The 18,932-nt window shown below is 39.7% G+C and overlaps 1 protein-coding gene across 7 annotated transcripts in view; it reads left to right on the forward strand.

The window, feature by feature from the left end:
* LOC127575827 (stAR-related lipid transfer protein 13-like) overlaps nt 1–18,932 on the forward strand; it is a 425,779-nt gene that overhangs the window by 282,459 nt on the left and 124,388 nt on the right. Inside the window, exon 1 of one of the 7 annotated variants that reach the window (XM_052025975.1) lies at nt 9,940–10,212. The exons of the other annotated variants lie outside the window; for them this stretch is intronic. Within the exon in view, the coding sequence (XP_051881935.1) occupies nt 10,044–10,212 (169 nt within the window). The 5' untranslated portion in view covers nt 9,940–10,043. Of the gene's footprint in view, nt 1–9,939; nt 10,213–18,932 lie in introns of those variants that run through there. 7 annotated transcript variants of the gene reach the window in all.

Consider the following 18,932-nt stretch of genomic DNA (forward strand, 5'->3'; position numbering starts at 1 on the left):
GATGCAACATCAGCCTTTTTGATCCGTCTTTTGTGTAATAGGCAGCGCTGCTCTGCTGACCTCGTATCTTTCTTCCATTGCTCTTCCAAGCACTCCTCCTGGTTGCTCAGAAATGACGGACCATAAGATTGAGTAGCACCGCACTTGTTTCATGGGAATGTCCCAGGGATTTCCCAAAACAAATGTCTCTCAAGTGTCAGTAAAGTCGTAACAAAATACCCCAGAAAGCCTCCCAATGTGTTTTGGTGGCCCTTTTCACAGCTCCATGAAATTTTGAGTTTCCCTTTAAGTGGAGGGTATACCTTTTTAAGTATTGCTTGAAATCGCCATGAACACATGTTCACTTTCAAGCAGCTGGTTGTGGTTAGGGTAGAGTGCTTGTTGAAATGTTGGCCTTTAAAATGTCACTTGGCCCCTTTAAAGATCACTGTCCTTTATGTGATAAAAAAAATTACATCAATATCAATTCTGAAGAAAATCAGGACTATTATAATGAACAGTGACTTTTTATGCTGCAGAAGTGATTGCAGGAAGCTTGTATTGCAGCTTAATTTTCTTGAAAAAGACATTGGGTGGGTTTCTTCCAAAGGAATAATTTGAAATAATTCTGGGAACATCAAGCAGGACAGAGAGCTTCTATGGAGAGAAAAACATTTCAAATCAACATCTTTCATCAGGATGGCTCTTTCATCAAACCTTTCTGGTGAAAGGCCATCAACCTGCACATGCTTTTGAATCTGTTGCGTATTTTTGAACTTTTCTATTTTTATTTCAGATCTATTTTGTTTGCAGCATGTGCAGCATTTTAGCTTTGCTTTCCCAGGTGAAAATAGCCTAAATAGTATCTTCCAGATGACCTAATTGCTTGATTCTAAAGCATTTTGTTGTACATATACTGATGCACATTCTATGTCTAAGGTGTAGAGATCACATGCACAAAGACCTTGTTATAAGTATTCAGAATATTTCCCTGTGTGACCTAGCTTGTATTTGGCTGCTTTCTCAGTCAGAGTGCCCATGGGAATGTTTTCTTTACCATGGATCCCGTGCATGCTCCTCTTTCCCTACAGTTACAAACTCAGTAACAAAAGTATGCAAAAACACAACTCTGAAACATAGGGGGAGTGGAGGGGAGGAGGGTTAGGGTGTACACCTCACCTTGACTATTATAAAATGCCCTGATTCTCATCCCATTCAACAACGGAGCAGTTCTCCAATATAATAGGTGCTTCCTAAACGTAGATAGAAAGTCCATTCTCATGTTTTTCAATAAAGGGGAATTTATGAAGAGTCACTAATTTGGGATATGGACACAGTTCATACTAATGTAATAGATGGTCCCCTAATGAATTTAGGATTTAAGCCTATTTTAGGATAGACAAGGGTTTAGTTTTTTTCTTGTTAATATTTCATGTTAAGTGTAGCCAGAATTTGTGGGTTGTAGCAATTTGTTTAGTAAACATTGACCTGATTTGAAGCAATCTAAGTGGGCTAGTCAAATAATATTTGAGATAGGGCTCTGACAGTTACATGTTGAATTCAGCTTAGAATAATGAACATGACTATTCCAAGAAGAACTCTGATTTCACAGAGCTTTAATTCTTAAATCAATTCCCAGAAACCACTGCTGAAAATAGTTTTTAACTTGACTGTTAGTTGGCTGAAACACTTAGAGAAAATGCACTAAATTCTGAAGTGTTGATAATGTTGGAAATGGAAGAAGTTTGCACTAGTGTAATTGGTGGTAAACACAAACTTTTGTTGTAAGCCTGTTGTGGGATAGAGAAAGCATAAGCTTTGGGGTTCTTAAAGCTCATGGAATTGAATGAAAATTATTGAGCTCTGTTGGAAATTTTGTTACTCATTTTGATAGGCTGTGATTGCTGAAGGTGCTCTGTAACGAATTATGTTGGGGCAGCAACTTTTCAATGTATTTATAAGCAACGGATGATATGATTTAAATAACTTCATCTAAATTTACTAAGGACACAAGGATTGTAAATTTTGTAGGTGAAAACATTAAATTACGAAACAATTACTATGTTATGCTAATGGCACATGTGTAAATGTGTACTTATCCATTTTGGCACTATCAAGGATAGAACAAAATACTTTCTTAGTGATGGAAAGTTAGACACAGTGAAGGCTTTGAGAGACTTATGGATCCAGGTATATATGTAGTTCATTAAAATATTATGGACATGTACAGAAAATAAATCAAATAGCTCTAACAAAGTGCTGATATACACTATAGATGGTAGAAGTAATGCGACACCTATATAAAAAAACACAGGTTAGGTTGCTTGGAGGACTGTTAGCAGCTTTGGGCAACAAACATTATGCTTATTAATTACTCAGCAAATACGTATCTGCAGAGCTAAACAACAACTTCTCCTTTGCTGAGGTTAGTGTTTCTGGCCATCCCTGAATTCAATGAGAGGACAATCCTCGACAATATCCAACACTGTCTGCATCTTGCCACAAGTACGTAAAGCTCCCAGTGGTGACTGTTGGTACACATTAATTCTTGGCCTCTTCTAAGTCTTAAGGTGCTAGGGCTTTATTCACTGGAAAGGAGGAGGATGAGAGGAGACATGATAGAGGTATATAAAATATTGAGAGGAATAGATAGAGTAGACAGCCAGCGCCTCCTTCCCAGGGCACCAGTGCTCAAGACGAGAGGGCATGGCTTTAAGGTTATGGGTGGGAGGTTCAGGGGAGATGTCAGGGGGAGGTTTTTCACCCAGAGAGTGGTTGGTGCATGGAATGCACTGCCTGGGGTGGTGGTGGAGGCAGATACATTGGACAGGTTCAAGAGTTTGTTGGATAGGCATATGGAGGAATGTGAGATAGAGGGATATGTGTGAGGAAAGGGCTAGATAGTTTGAGGGTGGTTTGATGGACGGCACAACATGGTGGGCCGAAGGGCCTGTTTTGTGCTGTATGGTTCTATGGTTCGTTTCAGCTGGGTCTTCTCTCAGCATGCTAAATGAAATATATTAAGGTAATGTATGAGGTTATTCATAAGAAATTTGTTCTTAGCATCTGTTAAAGTGAAAGGAAGTAATCTTTAGGAAGGACATGTTTGCCTTGGAATGAGTGCAGCATTAATTTACTAGAATGGTACATGGACTTGAAAGGTTAAATTATGAGGGGAGATTAGACAAACTCAATTTATCACCCAGTTTAAAATTGATCACCCACAGCATAAAAACAAAATGCTGGAAACACTCTTCAGGTCAGTCAATATCTATGGAAAAAGGAACAGAGTTAATAGTTCAGGTCCAAGGTGATGACCATATCCAACAAGAATCTAACTACCTACTCTTGACAATTAATGGCTTTACCATCATCAAGTTCCCCACCACCAACATCCTGAGAGTCACCATTGACCAGAAACTCAACTGGACCAGCCGCATCAATACTGTGTCTACATGAGCATGTCAGAGGCTGGGTATCCTGAAATGAATGTTCATTGCTTGACACCCCAAAACTTTTCTAATATCTACAGGGCACAAATCAGTAGTGTGATAGAATACTCTCCTTTGCCTGGATGAATGCAGCTCCAACAAGAACCTCAATGCCATACAGGACAAAGTACCCATTTGATTGGCTGCCCACCAACCATCATAAACATTCAATCCCGCCACCGCTACATGCACTTTGGCTACAGTGTGTACCATGTACAAAATGCACTACAGCTACTTGCCCAGGCTGCTCCAAAGGCACCTCCCAAATCCATGACCTCCTTCACCAAGGAAGACAAGGGCAAAAGGTGCATGGGAGCATCATTGTGTATAGATTTCCCTCCAAGTCACAATATCTTCATAAATTGCTGGTCCTTCATCATTGCTGGGTTTAAATTCTGGAACTCCCTCCCCAATAGCACTGTAAGGTGAATAACTTCACCGGAAGGATTGCAGGGGTTCAAGAAGACAGCTAACCTTCACTTTCTCAAGGGCATTTAAGGATGTCCAATAAACGGTAGCCTTGTCAGTGATGCCTAAATCCCAAAAAATAAATCAAAACTAAGGAGGCAAGTACTGAGGCTTCAGTTGGGATGAAGCCGTATGTGCTGTACTGCTGAGGTCCTACTCCCGGAATACTATGACAGCCTTTTTTCAGAAGGCACGCTGGGCATGGAGCTTTGTCTCCAAACAAAGATGAGACTGTAATTTAAAAGCTTTGAAATGTCCACGTGGAGTCTAGTGATGGACAGTGGACACTTTGATCACTCAATACTGCACAAATTACAGAGGCGATGGCAAAATCTTTAAGTTCTTGGATAGTTCATGCCAATAGCCCTCTGGACTTTGGAAAACTCTGAGGTTTGCAGGTGTGTATTGTGGAGGGTCGTGGCTGTCACGTGACAGCACTGCCCATTACCTGGTTGAAAGACACACCACTGCCAATCAAGGTTTGGCTCCACCCCACCCATCAGTGCACACCTGACCATTGGTCCCTTTAAGCACCTTTGTACTTGGCCTTGGGCCATTGGCCTTTATGATCGATTAGTCCTTGCTGGCCCCGGGCCATTGGCCTTTTTAAATTACCTGGGCTGGACCCCCCCAGCCCTCCAGCACTATAAAGAGTGCCACATGTGCTTGGCTCTCTCTCTTTTGCCTGCCCCAAGGGATCGCCCTGCTTCATCCCAGGCTGAGGACCGTGGAACAGCACTGGAGAAATTGTTGGTAAAGTGTGCACTGTTAATAGGGTTGGGAGCATTCTAGTTAGTATCGCTGGTAGCATAGGGCCGTGCCTGCACTGAGTCAAGGGGTGGTGGGTATTGTGTTGTTTTTCCTTGATGGTCTGTACCTGGTTCGTTGTGTGTGTGTATGTGTGTATTTTACCCCTGTTGCGATTTTCCAACGCTTGCTATAAACTGTGCGCGCGTGTGTGTGTTATTCCCATTACCCTTTTCCCGCATTCATCTTTTGTAAATAAATCATTTTTCTCTAAGACTGTGTTCAGAGTCCTTGGAATCCTTACCTCTGAGACCCTGAATCTGTTTCACAACAAGGTGTTACATTGGTCTGTCATTCTACTGCTCCCTGCAAAAGGTGGTTATGTTATTCTTTCTGGTGAACTGAGCACCAGTGATCTACTTGAGCCATCTCTGCATTGTGGACTGGGTGATGTTCTAGATTTGCCTTATGGTAGTCTGGAAGATTTCGGAGCTTTGGAAGTTGTGAATGTTTGCGACTTTAAGGTGTGCCAGCCTTATGGTGTAGGTTTACTAGCTTCTTATGACAGAAAAGTCTTTGGTATGTCACCAAAGACTCTTGCAAATTTCTACAGATGTACAGTGGAGAGCACTTTGACTGATTGCATCACCACCTGGAATGGAGGCTCCAATGTGCAGGATCAAAAGAGGCTGCAGAGGGTTGTAGACTCAGCCAGCTCCATCACAGACACAAACCTCCCTGCCATCGAGGACATCTTCAAGAGGTGGTGCCTCAAGAAGGCGGCATCTATCATTAAGGATCCTCACCATTTGGGACATGCCCTCTTCACGTTACTACCATCAGGGAGGAGGTACAGGAGCCTGAAGACCCACCCTCATTGTTTCAGAAACAGCTTCTTCCCCTCCTCTATCAGATTTCTGAACGGTCCATGAACCCATGAACATTACCTCGTTATCCTTCCTTTGCACTATTTATTTATTTGTGTAACTTACAGTAATTTTTATGTCTCGCACTGTACTGCTGCCGCAAACCAACAAATTTCACGACATACATCAGTGATAATAAACCTGATTCTGCTTCTGAAGATCATTGTTGCCATCCCAGCTAATTGTAGACTGTGAGGACAGGTCTGTTTTGACAATTCCAGACACTGCTTCTAGGACTCGGTGGATTGAAGCAGCAAGTTGTCTATGGTCTGCATGAACCCCTGGCTTGCTTTAGTCATTGTCTTTTTAGACTATGAAAGCATATAAGAGCTTTAAGAAAATATTCCTTGCAAGTCCTAAACACTATGGTTTTTAGGCATCAATTATATGCAGGGGAAGTAAGCACATAACAGAATTCCTGAGTACAAATTAGACACCTGTTCAGAATATTATTTGCACGATACTGACCATGTGAGTGAAGCCTTTGCATCTACAAAGAGCAAAGACACAGGGAAGCTAATGAACCATTTCATTATCATGCATCTGAATTGCAATAGTATAACAAGTGCTTCTGACAGAAAATCTTGTCCCTAAACCGCTTCAAAACTCCACAGCTTTCTTCAATTCTGCCTCCATAGACTCATGGGCAGTTGTTCACTTCCATGTATTCCCAAACGTCATTAGTGAAAGTTGAAGTCAATTGAGACTTATTTGTGAGCCCGGATAGTGAGTGTTAGCAGACTATTTAATCATAAGACCCATCACACCCAAGGCTTAATACACACAGCCAGTCAGTGTCTTCAAAATATTTATGTTGAGTATGCTGAGAAAATATTTATAGTGTCTTGCTGCTCACTTTATCAGAATCAGGTTTATTATCACTATCTTATATGACATGAAATTTGTTGTTTTGTAGCAGCAGTACATAGAACAACACAGCACAGTGCAAAGACATAAAAGCTATAAATTACAAAACAAATAGTGCAAAAAAAAAGGAACAATGAGGTAGTTTTCATGAGTTCATGGACTGTTCAGAAATCTGATGGTGAAGGGAAGAAGCTGTTCCTGAATCACTGAGTGTGGATCTTCAGACTCCTGTACCTCCTCCCTGATGGTAGTAACGTGAAGAGGGCATGTCCCGGATGTTGAGGGTCTTTAATGATGGATGCTGCCTTCTTGAGGTGCCACCTCTTGAAGATGTCCTCGATGGAGGGGAGGGTTGTGCCCGTGATGGAGCTTGCTGGGTCTATAACCCTCTGCAGCCTCTTGCAATCCTGTGCATTGGAGCCTCCATATCAGGCGATGATGCAACCAATCAAAATGCTCTCCACCATACATCTATAAAAATTGGCAAGAGTCTTTGGTGACATACTAAATCTCCTCAAAGTCCTGATGAAGTAGACCCATTGGCGTGCGTTCTTCATGATTGCATCAATGTGTTGGACCCAGGACAGATCCTTGGAGATGTTGATGCCCAGGAACTTGAAGCTGCTCACTCTTTCCACCAATGACCCCTCAATGAGGACTGGTGTGTGTTCTGCTGACTTCTTCCTGAAGTCCACAATTAATTCCTTGGTCTTGCTGATGTTGAGTGCGAGGTTGTTGTTGCAACACCACTAAACCAGCTGATCTATCACTCCTGTATGCCTCCTCATTGCCATCTGAGATTTTACCAACAACAGTGGTAAATTTGATTCTTATGGGGCAATTTTTGTCTAACCCATCCAGAATGAAACACAAAGCTTTACTCTAGCCACTGGCTGTACTGATTCCAATGGAAAGTAAAATTGGACAGAGTAATTCAGGCATCTAACCTAATCCTGCTCTGTTCTCTGAAAGGAGATTAGATTGAAGTTATCTGTTGTGTTTATCACTTTTGATGGAGCACACTGTAATGGTAGCTGATTGCCTGATGTAGTGTTGTTTACAAGTTCTGTGATAAATCAGTTAGAAGCCACTTAAGCCATGTACGCTTCCCCTCACCATTTTTCAGTTGCAAAATACGTGACATTCAAAAGATGTTGAAATGAGAGTCTACTTTACCTGGTGTTCCAGCTCACCCTGCTGGCTTGCATAGTTACTGAGATTCATCATGGATGGCAAAGACAGGAAGGAAAATTAGAATGAACTTTCTCAACTACAGCTACAATGAACTTTCTCAGCTATCCTGAGACAGGCATGAAACAGACAGGCAACTGACATTATTGCCCAGATGAACAACACATGATGGTCCAATTGACAGATCAGTGGTACAGAACTCAGCAGTGTAATGTGACAGTGTGGGCACGACGTATTTTATCCTCTGTAAATCCCATTTAAGACATGTGCTGTTGTCTTTTATGTGGCACTTCCTTCTGCTGTCTCGGTAAATGTAAGCATAGAAACTCAAGAGCAACAAGTCCGGAAGAGTTTTATTTTTGCAGTCAGGCTAACGTTGAATATTATCTGTTGCAAAATCAGGCATCATTAATTGCTATAAAGCATCTGAATGATTTGTGTAAATTATGATATTCCATGCACATCATAGTTATTATTAAGCAGAATAATACCAGAATTACAAGTTCCATTATGTTTTATCCCCTGTTTAGTTTTCTACACTACACAGAAATGTACACAGGAAGACATTTAAAGACTACACAGGATCCTGCAGGAACATTTTATCGTGACAATGGGAGTTAGAAGCAAGCCTTAAGATGCAGGGATGTTTGTGGGTGGAGATTCAATATCCATTTTGTAGATTAAAGAAAGACAAACATTTACACAATGCCTTTCACAATCACAGGACATTTCAAAATACTTTACAGCGTAAACACAATTGTGATGTAGAAAATGCAGCAGTTAATTTCAGTACAGCATACTTTCAAAGAGCAAAGTAACAACAACCAGAAATTCATTGATAATTGTGAGTGCTAAATATGAGTAAGAGCATTAGCAATAAGTTGTAAGCATTTCTCCACATTCATCAATGGAACCAGATGTGTAGGAGGTGAATACAACTGGGGCTGATCCTCTTGCACATATTTTATACTGACCAAACTTAAGATTCACCACCAATGGATTTTAGAGATGCCAACTGAGTAATAAACATTAAACAGGACACTGAGGACATTTCTGCAACTCTTCCTCAAATAGTTCCATGAAATTTTCTTCATCTGAGTGAGGAGACAGGGCCCCACTTTAATGTTTCATCTGAAAGACAGCATCTCTGACAGTGCAACATTTTCTTAATGCAGCAACAGAATATCAGTCTGGATACTTTTAGTGGTTGGGCCTCTGGAGAAATGCGGATTGCTCCGTAAATTCTGAGCCTCAAAGATAGTTCAAGCACTTGTATCTCATCTGTTAATCCAATTAAAGAGGGAAAAAAGTTGAAAATCAAGTTATGAAATTTGCATAAATTATTTCTCCTGCTGTAGGAGCTCTGTCATGTTTTCTCTGTGTAAGCTATCGATTGTTTTTCCCTGCAGTCAGCTACTATCAGACCTTGTTTTGTCAAAACAATTGGTTGTGGAGTTGCCAAAGAAAATAAAATGTGCCTGCCTGAATTCCTTTGCAGGCATGTTGTTACCTATCACAGCACTACCCTCCAGCGCCATGCTGATTGTGATTAATTAAGTACACTCACGCAGCCTCTGGCAGGTGATATTCCAGGTTCAGGCAGAAGGTTTGCTAAAACAATATCATTATGAAATGGATTCCATCATGCATTATTCATCAGTTTGGCATGCTCACCAATTTATTCTTGCTTTAATTATATGTAAATAACACCAATTATGAAACTCCATTCGTTTGCATCCTTTATTGTAATTATGTTGTGACAGAGTATCAAATAAAACCTTATTTGAAAATAATACTCCTTCAAAAAAAATACAGAGTTGTAGAAGCATATAGAAATTTTAAAAGAATCAGCAAAATGGATTGATCCCAGTGGACAATGAGACACCTGGCAAATGCATAATAGATGGATGTGGTAGTATTCCTGTTTAAGACTGAAGCCAAATCCCCCATTTAATGCCACTGTGTCATGCTTGATGAAACATTACTTTCAGTCTGAAAGCATTTCCCAGGGTGGTCTAACCCTAACAGTGTTTTCAAATCCCTTCATATAATTTTTAAGTGCTTATTCAGCTCTAAGGTATATGATTGATTGTTATATTTCTTTCCACAATTGTATAAGATTACAAACAGTTACATGCACAATGATTTTAATTTACTATCAAATGGTGCTTTCTCAACCACTCAGTTCACTGGTTCCTCCTGGTCATGTGACATGTGAGCTGGAATTCTGACATACGGCTACTCCCCTTCCCTGAAGTCCGCTTCAACTTTTCACAGTTCAACAGTGTTTACTGCCTCTCCTCGCCAGCTGCTTAGTCTGCTGCCCTGTCTTTTGCGAGGTGAAGAGAGCTTGTACTCAAACTTTGTTGCAGTTATGCTCATGGAGGTACCTTTGTCACCGAGCTCGGGCTGTGCCTATCTGAGTTCCCTGTCACCTCAGGGCCAGGATATGTACCTGAGACTGGATCGGTCACAACGACGATCACCGTACAGGATGAGCAGAATGATTGCAAGACAGCAACTGCTGACTATAATTCAGCAAGGTATGTCTTTCAGTATTTATGAAGTATTTCAGCAGTTGGTTCCTAATTACTGTGAGATAAAAAATAAAACAAGTGGACTTTGTTTAAGAGAATATTTTTTAACAGCAACTGCATTTTACCTTATTAATTTGGAGTAAGTTTTATCTTAATTTGAAGCCTACAGCAGAAGTTTTGTCTTCCACCTTTCCTGCTTAAGATAAGTCTATAATAAGAATCCCTTTTCTTGACAGCATTTATGCTGTTTATATAGTTTAGAGTGAAAATTCTCTTTTGCTGTAACAGGTGGGAATTATAAGCAATGCATTATATCCATGGCATGGTCAAGGTCCAGCAGTCAATTTGAATTGTGAAAGCGTTAATATAATAGCAGTATGACATTTATGGATAAACAGATCAGTGTACTTGTCAAAAGATGTTTTGTTTTCCTCTCTGTGTTCCCTAATATAATTAGATATTTTTGGAAATCATTTAACATTTTGAACTATTAAACATTGTTTTCACATGGGAAATTTAACAATTTCTATTTCATTGCATTACTATTGACAAGTCAACAATCTGAATCTTCTTAAAACAGAGGTATTTATGTCTTGAACATATAATAAGGCCCTGCCCCTTTTAATTAAAATACTGAAATTACCTGAATTTCTCATTAATTGAAGTTGTTCTTTCAAAATAGAACATTAACTAGTTGTGAGTCATCAGCTGTGTACCTTTTGGGTTCTATTGCTTAGCAACAGAGTTTAATCTTTTACTGCAGATCTCATACCAACAGCTTTAATCATCCTTATTTAGATTGCAGGAAGATTTGACTGTTTAGTAATCATTCCAACCAGCCTCATCTGTGTAATCATCCACTGCATTCTGCCGATTATGTGTCAGAGGAGATACGACATGCTCTATACTTTTGAAACAAAAATTGTTTGCCACAAGCTTTGGACATTTAGGAACATTTCATGCAGTTGAAAGACTGTTTTCTACCTATCTTTGCTACCTATCCTGGGAAAGATTCAAATGTAATATCTACTGCTGTGTGATCTATTGCATGGCATTTCTTTTTACCAAAAGTAAACATTTTAATAGAAACTATTTAGTTAAAAGGCAGTACCATCTCTTTGTTGGGTGTGTTAGAGCTCACTGTTTTGAATCTCCATTTATAAAATATTCATTAAAATCATTTTCCTACAAGTTTGTTTGGGGAGTTTAGTAACATGGCAAATAAAACAGTGTAATGTTTTGATGGAATTGCCCTCTCCAGAGAAATGGAAAGTTAGTGGTTTGCAAGATTATTTATATCACAGTTAGTTGATCATTATTCAGAATTTGTTTAAGGTTAAGGTTGTTAATGAGCTGCTTGTAGATATGTACACCTTTATCTAAAATACTGTGTTCACAACATAATTGTCTCTCAATTTATCAGAGCTGCATTTGATCTTGACAGGAACAGCACCTGTTCTGTAGCAGAGATACAAGCTCCAGACTATTCTGAAGACTTTCATTCCACTCCCCACCACCACCACCACCACCACCACCACCAACCCCCCCAAAATTTCTTTTTACCATCAGAATCTTAGCTACACTTCCCTACTCAAGCTCAGGGCCAGTTAAAACAAAAGTTGCCTTGTCTGTCTGATCTCATTAAGTACAGTTATGTGGTAACAGCTATCTAAGAACTGCCTGCTTTGTTTTAATTGGCCTCTCTTTCTATTACCCAAGGACAGAGCTCTTGAACAGTTATAAAACAGTTGTGCTTTTTTTGATGATGCTTGCTTTTCTATTCCAAAATGTCTTTCCTTATTTGCTGGTAAGCATGTAGGGTATCTTGTTGCCTTTGCAGTTACTGAAATTTATTGATGTATGTACAGAATTAGAGTCAATACAGATGAGATAATAGGGAGACATTGTATGCACATCCAAGGTAAAGGTTTTTCTGCTGCTGTTGCCAGGATTGGGATCTTGTTCTTAGGCAGTCCCTCAGAATCAAGGATGACTTGCTTCCCAGTGCAGACAGACATTTGGATAGATGTTCCTTAGGAACCATTCACTCTGATGGAGTAGAATTTAACTTGGGTCTTGGAGACTTCTGTAATATGGATGATGTAATGAGTGGGTTAATAACAATTCCAGGTGCTGTGTTCCTATGAAACTTGTTACACCAAATAAAAAAACAAATGGCTTGCATTTGCCCTGCCCAAGTATATCTGAGAGTGTTTTGAAATATTTCCTCAATCTTAGATCTGAAACATGTTCTAACCATGAACCTGGAAAATGTGTCCTATTTATCTGATGTACTTCTTTCAAGAAATTTGTCAGTCTCTGAACAATACAAAGAGTTTGTTTTGCTGTGTGAAGTTACACATTTTTCTTTCTTCTTCATTGTAATGACAGGGATTTTTGTTTTTACTTAGCATTTCCAACAAATTTCTTTAAACATTGTGCATGACCTTCAACCATTTTAGTTAATGAAAGAAAATCAGTGATTAAACTCTCCCCAAGTATCCATTCTTCTTGGCTGCTGAGTCAGGCTTCTGATTGGAAATAGTGTTGGAAAACACATTGAATCTTACATGCACAATATTTCTCCTTCAAGAGTTTGTCCAATTATAAGATAAGAGATATCTTTATTAGTCACATGTACATCGAAACACAGTGAAGTACATCCTTTTGCGTAGAGTGTTCTGGGGGCAGCCCGCAAGTGTCGCCATGCTTCCGGCACCAACATAGTACGCCCACAACTTCCCAACCTGTACGTCTTTGGAATGTGGGAGGAAACCGGAGCACCCAGAGGAAACCCAGGCAGACACGGGGAGAACGTACAAACTCCTTACAGACAGTGGCCGGAATTGAACCTGGGTCGCTGACGCTGTAACGCGTTATGCTAACCGCTACACTACCGTGCCGCACCAATTCCGCCATTTTTCCATTGCTTTTCATTACAACTCATGACATAATTATTTTAATGTTGACTTCAGCTCTTTTGCAACTATTTTACTGGGAATGGTTGCTCATCTGCCTAGGAGAAAAGAAGGCTGAACAGAGATTTGATAGATGGATGCAAGATTATGACTAGTTTAGATAGGAAAATACAGAGAAATGGTTCCCATTAGTGGATGGTTCAAGGACCAGGGCACACTTTTAAAGTGTTAGGCAGAAGATACAAGCAGTACGAGAAGAAAAGGAGAGTAGGAGAAGTGGAAACAGAGTCTATCAAGACCTTTTAAATGTGAATTAGATAAACACTTGAAGAAAAATATTTGCATGGTAAAAGGAAAGGAATAGAATGGAAATGCTCTACTAAAAATAGGCATGGACCGAAACAGATTCTCTATTCTGAGCTCTGTCATGAGAAGAGATTATTAGGCGGACAAAGAAAAGTTTCAAGGATGTGTAGAAACCCAGTATTCTTACTGACTATTGTAAATCTCTGGCCTACGATTGCTCAATGTGGAGGAGCATTAGAATGCAGTTGAGAAGATCAAAGCCATGGCGGAATACGTAGAGGCCTATGTAAGTGGCAAAAGGAGTGAACCACCACAAAAACTACCCACCTGCCTACCCTGTCAGCCATCACCTCCATTTGTGGAAGAGTCTGTGGTTCTTACAATGGCCTCATCAACCACCTCCAAACCTGCAAGGCTAAGGTGGAAGTAATTCATCTTCAGTATTGAAGGATTATGTAAGATGAAGAGGATGGCAGATTTAATGGCCCAGCTGTTCTCCTGCACGGTGACAATTCTATGACTCTGTCAAAACTCTTTGTGGCCTTGATTTTTACATAGCTTTTTGCTGTTGTCTCTATATCTAATTGGAGGGTCTCATTGTATTTGCCTTTTCCCATTGTACTGGAAAAATGAAACCTTTGTATTGGATTACCAAAAATTAAAGTATTGATCAATTTAGGAGATGTACAATGAATTGTACATGTTCTTTTGGTAAAAACATAGATTAACCTTCAGTACTCAAGGGAACCAATGTAAAATTGCCAACATATTGTTTTCTTGCTTCTGATGAAGGATGGCTGAACACCAGTTCATTAAGAAAAAATATTTTGGTCTTAGCAGCTTTGAAAGAAAAGCAGATATGCATTGGCCTTATTGCTGTAGCAAAAGGCATAAAATCAGGCTTTTCCAGTTACTGAAGTACATTTCCAGATGGTGCACTGTGATCCAAGCCATCATTCTGAATACAACTTCTCATTTTTCAGTATGCAGGAAAAGAATGCCCAGTACCACTCCTAAAGGAAAAGGGATTCAAAGAGACCAAGAATCATGAGTATTTATAAGGGTAACTACAGCAGCTATGAGATCTGTATTCTAGCAACCAACAAAACAGCTTTGTTTTCAAGTTAACTTTGAATCTAACTCACAGATAAGAATATAATCAGATTAATCAGTAAAGATGTGCAAAATTTTGTGCTCAGTTGGGCAATGATGTCATTGTGCTGCAATATTTCTTTCAGAATACATTTGAAACTTTTTTGCTTTGACTTGAAATAAATTAGCACAGAACTCCATTCTTTCAGTTGCTAGAGATGTAACGTATGTTCTAGCACATGACCTGGTGGCCATTGTGATATGGGAGTGGCATTTAGAGCACAGGATGTTCCAGACTTGCTTGGTGGGGGTGGTGTCTGTTGTTTACAGTTTGGTTAATTTCTGCCTGGTCTGCAAAGTGCTATTTACAGCGTGTTATGATATCCAGTTCTGAAGCCTAATGTTTGCAACTCTTCTGTGCATTGCATGGAGAGGTACTTACAGCTCAAGTTAGTTGTAGTTGTTCCAGGCCATTTACAGGTTATGAGGGACCGTTGTGGCAAATATTGTTTACGGCACAGGTTATTCCCAAATTCTTCAAGGAATAATTCTTAAATATTCTGGAAACTGAGCCCAACTGCAATATGAAAAATGTATTGCATTTTTTTGTAACATTAGAAGCTTTCACATGGATATAGGCATATCTGTAATGGTTAAAGAAAAATATGTTATGAGCTTTCTTATTATCCATTAATCAAGCTGTAAAAAATATAGTTTAAAATATTCTTCTGACACTTAGTAAAATTGGTTGTTGGGAATAAACGTAAATGGGGGCTGTTGATGAGAATACTCACAGATGTGTTACAGACTCCTGGGGAAAGTGTTTGTATTTCCAATGTGTGTCCTTGAGTGCGTCAGTAATGGGGATATTAACAGGACAAACAAATAGTACAACTTCCCAGGGCCAGCCAAGTCAATGTATAAATGTTCAGCTCAATATAACAAAGCAGGATGATGTTAAGAAAGAAAGAATAAAGTGAACTTATGAATTAAAATACTTAATTTAGAACTTATTTTTATTCCCCTTTTATTCCTCGAACTTGGAGGAAAATTTTCTCCGTTCAGGCCATTAAGAATTATGGACTCAATATTGATCCAATTCTGGCCTTGTGCCCTCCTGATTTGATTGGACCTCCTGGGAGTTGTGCTTTCAGCTGGGAGAACCTAAATTCTGAAATGTTCTCCCTGTACCTCTTTGGCTCACAACTTTCCACCTTCCTCCTTTAAGATGGTCCCTTGAGCCAAATTTTGGCCAAACTATTGGTTATCTGCCCCATTCCTCCTGACATTGCTCAGTGTTTCTTTTGCAACACTCCCATCTTGGAATGGTTTACTGTATTAAAGGAATTGAATAAATGCAAGTTATTTTTAGATAGTTTTTGTAAGATTTTATTTATTGAATGGAGCTGCAAAACCATGGATCTCTTTAGCTAACCAGTTCCAACTCCATAATGTCATGAATAAATTTCATAAAACCACTTATTTTTATTCCTGTGTTTTGTTTCTTTGTTGTTCATTAAATCTAATTTCCACACGATCTCCAAACATGCCATGAAGGTCACTTGGCTATGGTTCTACAAGATCCTATTGGTGTTAGGCACAGGAGTAACTTGGTTGCAGCAGCATTCAACTGCAGGGGCAACACGGGAGTTAATTCTTGCTGCCTCATAGCTCCATGGACCCAAATTCAATCCTGATCTCTGGTGTTGTCGGTGTGGAATTTGTACATTCTCCCCATGACTGCATTGGTTTCCTCCAGTTGTACCTGTCACGTCCCAAAGAAGTGCTGGTGGATTGATTGGCTCCTGTAGATTAGCCCTTGGTGTAGGTAAGTGGCAAGAGAATCAAAAGGGGAAGTTGTTAGCCATGCGAGAGAGAATTAGTTGCAGGGCTACAGGGGAATAATATGAGGGGGAGTTGGACTCAGACTGACGGAGGTTTCTCTCTTGGCAGCCAAAGGGCTGAATGGCTTCTATCTGTATTTTAAAATGTGCATCAATATATGTCAGTAAAACATTGTTGTAATAGAGGAAATGCTACATACAACTACAATTAAGAATCTCAATTGTAGGGTGTATTAGATCAGAAAGGCCTTTGGACTTCAAGAATATTAATTTTATTCTGGTTATGTTGAGCAATATAGTCATGGCCAGTTTATTACTATGTTGCAGCATCTTGAGAACTTTGAATGCACGTCCTTGAGTACTTCTTTCTTCCCTGATGTAAACGTAACCAGCTGCCTTAGGCTCACTTTGTAGTTTAAGCTTCTAATCCTTAGTATCAGTTTTAGCTCTGTGCTGTACAATCTGCAAGGTCAGAATCTCCTCACTGTAATATAGTAGCAAGAATTGTGTGCAGTATTGCATGTGGAATTGAACTAGTTAAAATTCCCCCAAAGCCTTCATGAGAAGGAAGTATGGGTTTAGGTTGTTAATCAGGAAAAATTCTAAGCACGTTGGAAAGCCAACTCCAACCTGCAATTTTGGCTTTACAGAAATGATTCTAGCAGCCAAATTGTCCCAGGAAGCTGAATGGCATTTTAAATATGTTAATGAGGCTGACAAAATGGACAGTTGGGTTTTGTGGGGAAATTTGGCAGCCGAAACGGCTTTGGGGCAAAGACCTTTACACGAGGGCCAGGAGGAACAGGAATGCCCCAGCTCAGACCAGCTATCCCTTGCCACTTGTCCTGCACCCTGCACAAGAATGACAATGAGCCAGCTCTGTCGATCAATTTGTTTTTGGGCAGGGAATGTGTAGCCTGTGAAGTTAAATCGCTGTTACATATAAGGAAAGCTGGTCTCTCAACCGACACTCTGCTTCCTGCTTATACCACCCACGCCAGTAAATATCCAAGTCTTTTTCACCAATGCTAAAATGGAGTGGAAGAGCAAGATGGGAGCAAAGTACAGAGAGCAAGAGCCAGGCATGAGAAACAGAAAAGAAACATAAAGCAGGAAGAGATAGAAAGAGTGGGAGTATTTATTAGTCAAGATGAGGCTTTTAAATTCAGTTTATGTCTAAAAGGACATTAGTCTAAAATTCTCTTTAAACAGCAGCAGGACTGAGATGAGAGGAAGTTTCTTCACTGAAAGGGTAGCAAATCTTTGGAATCCTCTACCTAAGAGGACTGTGGTGGTTTTGTCACTAAATATATTCAACAGGGATTGATAGGTTTTTGGACATTACAGGAATCGTGGTATATAGGGTGCTGAGGTCATTGGACAGTCATGATCTTATTGAATGATAGAGCAGGCACAGACGGAATGGCCTACTTCTGATTCCAGGTAGATACATTTTTGAAAGATTGCGGAATTGAGGACCATGGCATTCTGGCACAGGGGAGGCCTGGGGTAGAACAGCCATGATCATATTGAGTGGCGAGGCAGGTTTTAGGGGACCAGTTGGCCTATTCTGGCTTACCACCACCTTTACAAGAGCAGTTGAAATAGGCAATAAATGCTGATCTTGTCAGTGACACTTGCACCCTGAAAAATCAATTGCAAAAATGTCAACTATTGGTGGTGTAAGACAGAAGGGATTGCAGTGGGATAAGTAAAGATACAAAAGAGATCACCAATCAAATCAACCCAAATATTTGTTTTTAGTTCATTACAGATTTAGCAGCCAATAAAACATATTTACTTCACTTTAACCAACCTCTACCCACTGGCAGGTTTGCAGTATTGGAGTATTGTCAGGGAACTTGGAACTCATTTTCCCAGGACCAAACTTCCTGGGACACCTACTTCCTGCCAACTACTGAATTTCCCCCATTCCCACAAAAACCTTGCCTCAGACCAGAATAGTAGCTGTCACATTTTTTTGTTACTGAATGTGAATTGCATAATTTCTTTGTATTGCCCAACGTATGAATATTTTGATCTGTACTAAGTCCTTTTTTAAGTCAACACTGTCAAAATTGATGAAATATTAAATGTAACACTTGGGACTCCCGAAAATTCTGCAAAGAAAGCAAGATACAGAGAGTTTGATTAACTGAATGAATATTGCTGTGTTTGTGTACTGTCAAAATCCTTCACATGCTCCCCACTTATCCAGATATTTGGTTTAGTTCCTGCAATGAATTGACTGTTCATGTATTCTAATTAACATTGTCATGTTATTAAATATTGAGAGCAGTTGCTCCACAAAATACATCCCCTGTTTAAAAGCTTCCTGAGTTGATAATGTATAATTCAGTACTAACTCATTACTATTTATATACTACCATTATGCTTGGGGAGGTTTTACTTCATTTAAGAACACAGCTTTTTTCAATATAAGACAAAATAAGACAATGAAGGAATATTTGTTTTCCTTCACTGATGTATCAAAGAGTAAAAACTGACTATGTTTATATATGTGTGTCAGCGATAAATTAATGGGGGGCTCCCCTTGTCAAGAGAT

The sequence above is a fragment of the Pristis pectinata genome, chromosome 11 (assembly GCF_009764475.1).
Source record: "Pristis pectinata isolate sPriPec2 chromosome 11, sPriPec2.1.pri, whole genome shotgun sequence".
NCBI lineage: Eukaryota > Metazoa > Chordata > Chondrichthyes > Rhinopristiformes > Pristidae > Pristis > Pristis pectinata.